The 9,567-nt window shown below is 39.9% G+C and overlaps 1 protein-coding gene across 1 annotated transcript in view; it reads right to left on the bottom strand.

The window, feature by feature from the left end:
* Positions 1 to 6: 6 nt before the first annotated feature.
* TXNRD2 (thioredoxin reductase 2) overlaps positions 7 to 9,567 on the bottom strand; it is a 39,163-nt gene continuing 29,602 nt past the window's right edge. The window contains exons 13-17 of the mRNA XM_019539034.1: positions 6,381 to 6,476; positions 6,026 to 6,118; positions 4,361 to 4,432; positions 2,495 to 2,592; positions 7 to 401 (exon numbers count right to left, since the gene is read on the bottom strand). Coding sequence (XP_019394579.1) covers positions 278 to 401; positions 2,495 to 2,592; positions 4,361 to 4,432; positions 6,026 to 6,118; positions 6,381 to 6,476 — 483 coding nt within the window. The 3' untranslated portion in view covers positions 7 to 277. The remainder of the gene's footprint in view (positions 402 to 2,494; positions 2,593 to 4,360; positions 4,433 to 6,025; positions 6,119 to 6,380; positions 6,477 to 9,567) is intronic.

Genomic DNA, 9,567 nt, shown 5'->3' with positions numbered 1-9,567 from the left:
TTTTTTTTTTTAACCTCCAGCAGGATCCAGGCACTTCAGAAATGATATGCTTCAGGGAAATAGGATTTTTGGAAGCAGTGCATTGATTGTTGTCTGGGCAGTTCTTCAGAGAGGTTCAGTCTGGCTGCAAAACTAAAGTTTCTTTCTTGCTGCCAAACTAAAGGAGTGAAGCCTGAAATGGCAGCAGCTGTCAAAGCTGTTTCTGCCAGGATGCCCTTTTTCCTTGTCAGTTCTCTTGTGTGCTCCTTTTTCTTCTCTCCAGGGATGGTACTTAACCTCAGCAGCCTGTGACTGTGGCATCCAAGCCAGAGCGCTTTGTGATATGTAACTTGGTTACCTCCTCAGCGCTGGTAGGGTGGATGCCAACTGTCTTCATCATCTGTGAATATGTAGCACCACATCTATAAAAAATGATCATAGGAAAAGTGAAGTTGCACCATGTCTGCAACAAGTATCCAGACTGCTGCTTCAAGTGCTAGGCTGGAGTTATTTTTCCCTGTTTCCATGCAGTAAGAGCCAATGGAGGAGCTGTGTTTAGCAGGGGTGGGCAAGATGCGGCCCGCCCGGCTATTCTATCTGGCTTGTGGGGCCCCTAAAAAATTGGAAAATTAATATTTCCTGGCTGCCTGTCATGCAGCTCTCAATGGCTTGCCAAAACTCAGTAAGCGGCCCTCCGCCCAAAATAACTGCCTGCTCCTGGTTTAACGGTACTGTTCCAACAACAGCTTTTCTCATCTCAACAAAAACAAAACCATTTCTTTCAAGTTTGTTGAAAGAAGTAGGGTAAGCAGTGAAGAACTTACCTCCATAACGCTTTTAGGGAAAGGAACAATTATCATTTTCATTTTGATAAATGAAAAGTTAGGACACAGAGAAATTAAGTGATTTGTCCAAGGTCACAAGTGAAATTTCTTTTAGTGTCTCACACATCCAGAAATCTCCATAGAGGGGAATCATGGCAGGTTGCATTGTGTTAACAGGGTGTAGAATGTGGAAAACAAAATCATCTTTTTAAAGAAGGATTAAGATAAGAGCTAATATTCGACAAAAGGTTCATACCTACCGTGGGTGTATTCTACATTGCAAAAAGCTATGAAATATAATAACATACCAATACTGGGGCTTGACCTTCTGAAAACCTCTTGTGGTAGCTAGCATTTTGACTCCCCTCAGGCAAGGCCGAAAAAAAAGCTCTTCATGTACTTCCTTTGCAATGGTTATTTTGGATAAAACTTCAAAACAATGATATCCTAAAAACTACAATTCTAGAATCTGTACCACTGGCAATTAATGGACAATGAACACATGCTGGAAATATGTGTACTTGGTGTGGACTGCAATCAGTGATTTCTGAGATATCCCTCACATTATGCTTGTGGTCCTCCCTTCCCAATCTTTTCTGCTTTTCATTTGTGCTAGTCACTCACAAATAAAAGCCTACAAACTCCACAATGATCTGGTAATGGCACTGAGGACAGCAAATTAATATTATCTTCACAAGTGTTTCTCAGGCCATGGAGTTTGCTTTCTTTTATAAATTAATGTGGAGTGAAGCTCTATAATAATTTAAATATATACATCAACATTTATGAAGAAGCAAATCAGTCACAAAGGGACATATGAGAATGATTTTTATCGTACATCAGAAGCCTAGAGGTAATGCTCTGTGCTATCAGAGAGGACCCTGGAACAGCTCTGATCCCTTACTCCAAAGGAGCAGAAGGGGCCAGGACCAAGGAGAAGGCAGTACACCCAGCTGGAAGGGGAAAACTGTCCCTGCTTCAATGAAAAAAAACCTCCTAATCTAGATCAGGCACTAGTTTACTTAGTGTCATGTCCTGGAAGTTACACTGGTATTAAGTGCTTTGGAAAGTGCATGATGGAAAATGATGAAGTAACTTGTTCTCTGATTCCTGCCCTACAGAATTGTCTTCCTTGCCTTCTCAATTAGTGGTCAGCTTATACCCCAAAGTATAAGAATTCATTACAGGTTGTCCTCTCCAGTTAGTTGAGGAGTTGTCATCAGTCTCATTTTAGGTTACACTTGAATCAGGCCCTTGAAGTTGGCACATCGACGAAGCAGAAAAAAGGAGTCTTGAACAGGTATAATGGAGGTCTTCTGTGCCAAATGTAACAATAGACTTAAAAAAATGGCTTGTTTATAGGACAACTTCCTCCCTAGTGAGAGAATCCTCCTTGTGAAGAAACCATAGTTAGCAGGTGGATGCACAAACTGACTTTTTAGTTTTTCTGGTCCTGCAATATTACTTTGTTTCCATTGTGCCTTAAGTATATTCAGTATTTCTGTAACTACATCCAGTATATATTAATAAAGAATGGCACTATTTTTAGTGAAAATGTGTAATGCTACACAAAAGTAATATAAAAACACTGATTCTTTATAGTGTTGCCAAAATTAAGCAGCTATCATTTATGATCTTACAGTAACCTAAAACACAAGCTTTCGAAGCGAGAGACATTCTTTTGTACTTACTTGATTCCAAGAGCAAATCCTTGAATAACTTCACCAGCATTTGGTCCAATAAAATGAAGGCCAAGAAGTCGTTGCTCTTTTTCTCGCAAGCACACCATCTGAAAACCATTCACCGCAAAGAGATCTTTTCTTAGAAAAATCTAAAGATAGGCCAAAAGACTGGGTAAAATAGAATTAGAGTACCCCAAGATCCCAATTCTACAAGCCATTCCTAATGAAAAAAGAATATGAGCATATGTTTAATCCAACTGACATTTGAAAAATATAAGCATGTCCTTAAACCTATTTCTGAATCAATGCTTTAAGGCCACCCCATTCTAATATTTAGGCTTATCTGTATCCTATAGAGTTCATGGAGTCATTGAAGAATAATTTGAACAAAATTAAATGTGGTTTGGTTGGTTACTTGGGTAATATCCAATACATGCTGTGTGAGGTCCAATACCTGCCTCAGGATAATATCATTCTGGCTCAGAATGGGCACTGATGACCAAAAGGACATGCCATAATTAAGTCAATGAACCCTGACGGCAACCACATTTGGCAAAGTACCATAGAAACAATGCGTCTTAGAAACAATTGCGTCTAAAAGGAAGCCAAGAGTGGTAAATCTGCTGTAGGAAACAGACTCTAAAGGCTCCTGACTCACTGAACACTCACCTGTGTTCCAGAACCACATTTTGAAGTGTTTTATACAGGTCAGCCTCCCATTTTTCTCAGACTAATATCTACTGAATCTCTACTAGACCAAACGTTTTTGCTACACAGATCAAGCAGATTTTATTTAAGACTGCATGAGGACTGGGGATTCACTCATCACTTGAGTACTATAAGTGATAAGAAACTTCTAAGCAATGGAGAGATTATCAAAACAACTCCTCGGAGGTTCAGATATAACAAGTTTAACATTCATTCAATTGTTTTGAGAGCAAGTTTAGAACACTATATGCTAAATGACTCAGCAGACACATTGCTGGTTTCTTGTTCTCAGATACTGGCAATGTTTATATGAGAAGCAATGGCACTTCAATTCTTTGCTGGAGGACAAACATAAAATGGGAATCTACTTAACTGTTTAAGCAGCTGCATTTGACAAAGAGCATAGATGAAAATCCCTACAGTTATAAATGCATGGGATATTCTATGTATGGTAAGCTAGGAGCATGATACTTTGAGATGGACTAGTTCGATCACGACATTCATCTCATTGCAAGGAAAAAAGTTAGTCCCCCACTATAAAATATTCCACTGATGCCATCCTTTATCTTAGTCAAGCTCCTTGATACAGTAAAGTGGGGCAGCAGAAAACTTTCTCATAATCAAATTAACTGTTAAAAAAGTAGATACATATCAGGTCTGAAGCTCTGGTCGAAAACCAAGAAACCTCTGTTTCTACATAGCAGCTGTGGAACCACTAATCTCATTTTGTAACTCGATTTCTTTCATTAAAAAAGTATTTCCTCCAACAAACAATTCAAATGTTACCTTTTGGCTGATGACAAGAAACAGCCTTCTGTGGGGATGCACAATGTCTTATGTCTTAAATATTCTGATCCAAATCGAATTCTCAACGATTCCTTAACAAGGTAGCAGCAGTCCCCAGATGCCATCTATCAAGGGGAGTTGCAGCAGCCAGCACTGCTAATTAAACATTTGTAAAGTGCTTTGAAGATGTAAAGCACAATGCGAGGAGCACTGAACTTGTGAATCAATGGTTAGGAAAAAAAGAAGTCTGTCAATTGGGAAAAGATCCCATCAGTCTTGAGACATTTTTTTTTTGGCAATCTTTCAAATGCTCCTCCTTAAATCACATTAGAGCCTTGTTTTCTTTTGTTTCAATTAAAGCTAAATGTTCAGAACACTTACTTTTATATAACACTGAGTTGCATCTCTCTCAGCCACAGTAAACTCCAACGGCTTATAATACGCATGGTACACCTGATGGGGAAAAATTATTTTTTGGATATATGGTTATATGAAGACCAGCTATATAGCATCATCTTGACTGCCATTTCTAAACACCAGTGCTATAAAATAAAACTTTAGATGGACTTGTAACTGCATTCTTTTTTTTCAAGCTTGCCAGATACATAGTTACAGGGGAAAAATGAATACATGGAAAACACGATTAAGAGAGTGAAATGCATTCTTCTCACAGGATAAGCTTGTTTTAAAAAAAACAATCTTGCTACTCAGCTCTGGTGTTCTGAATGTATGTTTCTGTGCACACGCACACGCGTGTGCACCCCCCCCCCCCCCAATCAGATGTCTTTCAGAGGTCTTTTGGCCATAAAGGTAAATAACAGTTTGTAGAAAATACAAAGAATGACAAGTTCTCCGTATCTATAATCATGAACTGCAGGGCTAAACCTAAGGCTAATTTCTGCAGACTACCTAGGAAACAATGTTACCTTTTCACTGTTGATTTTGCCTCAGGTTTCAATTTAAGCCTATCAATCCAACTCTTTCTTACATGCCAGTAAGTGTCAGTACCTCAGGCTCACCTACAGATAGGGCTCAATCAATCAAATGCACTATACAAGTACACTGCTTTCATGAGTCGGACAAGAACAATAGTTTTGAGACAATCTATATTGTTCCAGTTGGTGCTAGAACCTAGAAATCAATGCATTACCATCAAACACTAGAAAGTCTGATGTCAATTTTAATGCATACACTGAATTTCAGATTAGAGAGACAAAAGGCAACATAAAACAGCAACACAAGACATGGGGAAAAGGAACCAAATAGACGTAAATGAGAAAGCTGTTAATTACTGTATTTTGCATTATTGCATATTGTATGAAGTAAGATCTAGACAGCTTTCTGTGAAAGCTAAATAACAATACTCTAGCATTTATTTACAAAAATGGCTCACTGAAGACTTCATTTGTTATAACAGTGCTATAGTCAAACAGAGGCAATTAATCTGGATTCTCCCCTCACCCGCAATTCCATCCCCACCCTCAAGCAATGGTGCATCGAAGCACAACTATCCAAAGTCTACTTGCATGTGACTGTATTCTTCAAGCAGCTATACTCTTCAATCTGGAAGGCATAAATACAGCAGACCAGGGACCAGCCAAATCACTCAACTATAGCATCACTCTGTTTATCTGAGTATTTTTCAGAGGCATCAGAAAGGTAAATAAAGGTCTGGGTCAGTTAATTTGGAAGACCCAACAAGATATCACAGTTACTTAATGATGATTGTACCATTAAAAATAGCAACTAGTGCTTAAAAAAACCCAGGGACTGAGTGAAAATGTTTCAAGCTACCCGTGGCACCCCTGCTTTTAAAAGTCTTGGCCCTCTCTGAAATAAACACATTCCATCTTTTCAAGTACTCAGCTTCATGGCTATCATCATTTTGACTGCCTTTCCATCTTTTCAACTACTCAACTTTTCAAGCACTCAACAATTGGTCCTACTAATCAGTTTTACCAGTTATCACATCTTACAGAGGTGAAAGTTGCCATCTCCACAGTAATGCTTAGGCTCCTTCCATCCAATTAAAAATCTTTTTTGTACCTCAGTGTTATCTGCTCCATAACGTCCCACTGCCTCTTCTTCTGACAGTCCTACACAGCCATATTCCAAAGGAGTGAAAACCGTAGTGGGTACCTGCATGGCCCAAAAAAACCCATTAAATGCTTCCATTGAATTAGATGACAAAGGCTTCTGCCATCCAAGTAGCTCTAAGGAAAATTTTGGCAACAGCAAAAAGGACTCTAGTTATACTGCACAAATGCACAGTATTGTTTTCACCAATTCATCCTGGAAAGCTTGGTCCCCATATTAAAAAAGTGAATCCTACTGATTTAGAGGTGTGGCAGGCTTTGTTTTTAAGCAATAAAAACAAAAATCAAAGGAAAAAGTAACTCACACTGTCATAATCCATCAGTTCTGAAGATTGGCCGAAGAGACGCCGAGCCAGCAGTTTTCCTGCAGCTATTGCAGTAGGTGTTAGCTCTGGGCGCCCCTGAGAAGAGATCACAAAGTCTGCTTCAGCTGGAAGGCAAATATAGATCAGGATCTTCCAAGAGGTGTTTGGTAGAGAGAGAGAAACTTGAGGATTTCAACTCACCACTCAGAGGTCCAAGCATGGTAGTGAGCAAGCATTAGGATATGAAGATGGGCATTAGACTGGGTAGGAAGTTCTAATAACGCCCCCTCCCCGAAATCTAACCAAGACAAGCTCCAAGACCATCTGAGGCAAGGGCAAGGAGCCAGAGAAGGAACAGGCACAAGGAGGAAGTTGTCTGGGAAGGTGAAGAAATCAAGAACTTGTGGAGGGAAATGACATGGAGGGATCGAAGCAGCAGTAGCTGGAAGGGTTCTGGTGGGACAAAGCAACATTTTTAAAAATAACTCTGAAACGCTGGATGATCTGGCTGTCATTTTAGTCGAGGCTTCTCAGATTCCCACACAGCGCTGTTAGGTGGCCGCTCTAAAACTTTCACAACTCAACTTGCCCGGCATCCCTGGCAACTGACAACCTTAAAAACTGGCTTCAAATACCAACAGCCAGATTCCCTGGCTGACCCACACAAACTTTTTAAGGTTATATGTATTACTCTAAAAGGTCTGCTCACCTAATAAGACTAGCTGACTGCTTCCTCCTACCCAGTTTTTGAAATTGCTGAACATGGGTAAGTAGTAGGGGTATGCAAAATGAACTGTATTCGATTGAGATTCAGCCTGAAATTGAGGACAGCAATTCGATTCATTGATTCGGATTGCTGTTCCCGATTTGATTCGGCTCAATCTGAAGATTCGACGCAGAGTCGGAGAATCAGCGATTTGCCCACAGACACAGCTTTAAATGTTTCTTCTACATACCTCAAGGTAGCAGGCGGTTCGTGAACGCAGCGATGCTGGGGCAGATGGAGCGTCCCACAGGAGTGCAGGGGGGGCCTCCAGGTGCTTGGCAGTGAACCCGGAAGTGCTTCTGGTCCACTTCCGGGTCGGTTGCTGAGCACACTGGGGACCCCCCCGCCCCCCACGCTCGCATGGGGCGCTCCATCTACCCCAGCATTGCAGCATTCACAAGCTGCCTGGTACCTCGAGGTATGTAGAAGAAACATTTAAAGCTGTGTCTATGTCTGAATCTCTGAATCTTTCCGATTCAATTTAGAGAGATTAAAGGGTCTCCCGATTCGATTCGGAGATTCAGACAGTGAATTAGGCTGAATCTCTGCTGAACTGAATCAGGGACCGAAGCTTCACGCAGCCCTAGTAAGTAGATCTGGTATGCATCAGTAGCCATTTCTGTGTCCCTGCAATATCAACTGAATTGCAAGTTTTTTTCCAGTTTCCATTAATGCTCATTGTACCAACTGCCAAAAGACAAAGCCAAGAAATATGGCATTATAAGCCCTTGCACCTACCTGATGCACAAGTACCGTGTATTCTACTCATTAGTGGAGATTAACCTATTTTTCTGCACAACCCACGACAAATCATGAAACTGCAAACCTACACTTTTCTCTCCAAGAACCATCAAGTTACGGTTTTTCAAGCCTAGTATTTTGACTTTCAAGTCTGTAAATGTCATTTACCAGATGAAATTTGTCATTTGTTTTTTCTTGCACACATTTGCCTGAAACATGGCTGCCAATCACTTCTGTAGCAGGAAATACAGATGTTGTTTTGGCATTCCAGAAATGAATAGAAGATTGGAACGAAAGATAAAATTGTGAAAGCACTGCTACGCATTCCATAAAACTCAACTAATTACTAAAACATCCATGCAGATAAAGCACAACTTCTCATAATGCAATGCCTTTAAGACCTTGCCTGGTAAATATTTGGAGTGAGCATTCACTTTGCAATCATGTGTAGAGCTACACTGTTATTATTATTGCTATGAATTGTTCATAAGAATCCTTCAACGTATTAGACGTTCAAACTAGATGTCTCCTAGGAGAATTTAAAAAGCTTTGATGTATTGTATATTTGTTCTAACACGACCTCTTTTTTGGTCTAATTTCTATTCCGAACCCTCTATTAAAGCAACATACTGTACATTCCACCCCCATTACAGATCTTTGTTATAACACCCTTTGAAAGAAGACAGATGTCAAGTGACTTGAATGTATACTAGCCCTCCTTATAAGAGTACCTTCTTTTATAGCACTTAGCACGGTTCTTCAGCAAGCATGATACTGGAGAAAGGATTTTAACAAACACAGTTAATACATATATCAGCCTGACAAAATTATTGCATACATTTGCCATGCTGATTTCCCCAGTGATGATTACTGACAACAACAAAAAAAACCCTAAATGAGGAATTCACACCAGTCAAAAAAGCCATTTACTCAGGGCTAAGAAAGCTTTTCAAGAGCAACAGATGGACCCCTGAAAAAATTATTCAAGTTAGCAGTTCAAATGAATTAGGATCTAATTCTCCAAACAAGGAAACAGCAAGGCTACCTTGTGCATAGTTCCACATTAGCACCAAGTGAAACTGTCCTTGATGAATAGGCAAGTGGGGTTTTGTTTGTGGATCAACTTTCTACGATGTCCAACTGAATACTGTAGTTTAGCTTTTAGTAGATGGCAACAAGTTTATAGCTATGCAGTGTAGGATTTGGGAATGCGGGACTGATAATTACTGGGTTGGGAGAACAGCCAGGGAAAGAAAAAAAAAAATAGGTAGAACATTATACAAGAACAGAGGGAGGAAAAAAGCAGATCAGGGACCTTGGGCAAACTCTACCTGTAACAACAATGATATTTGCACACAACAAGCAGGATCTTGGTGGGTTCCTCAGTCCCTTTTTGAAAAAGTCTTATTCAAACAGGCCCTCCTTCCTCCCATCAAAATTATATAGTTCAAAGATTTTTCAACCAATACACACTTGAATGCCATGTAGGCACTGCTGGTATGTGGAACTGATGATTTCAGAGTACACAGGAATTTCAGACATGCTAAAGAAATGCAACTACACCAGTTCTGCTTCATTGACAGTTCCCTAAGATGACAGCATTTCCCATTTTCTACTATGTGAATGAATTCTATTTTTTTCATAGTTAAGCACTGAAATAAAAATTTCAACATTCCTGTT

This window comes from Crocodylus porosus, unplaced genomic scaffold (assembly GCF_001723895.1).
Source record: "Crocodylus porosus isolate Cpor-Errol unplaced genomic scaffold, CroPor_comp1, whole genome shotgun sequence".
Lineage (NCBI taxonomy): Eukaryota > Metazoa > Chordata > Crocodylia > Crocodylidae > Crocodylus > Crocodylus porosus.
Note: the sequence above shows the minus strand (reverse complement) of the source record. Positions and strands in the feature narration are given on the sequence as shown.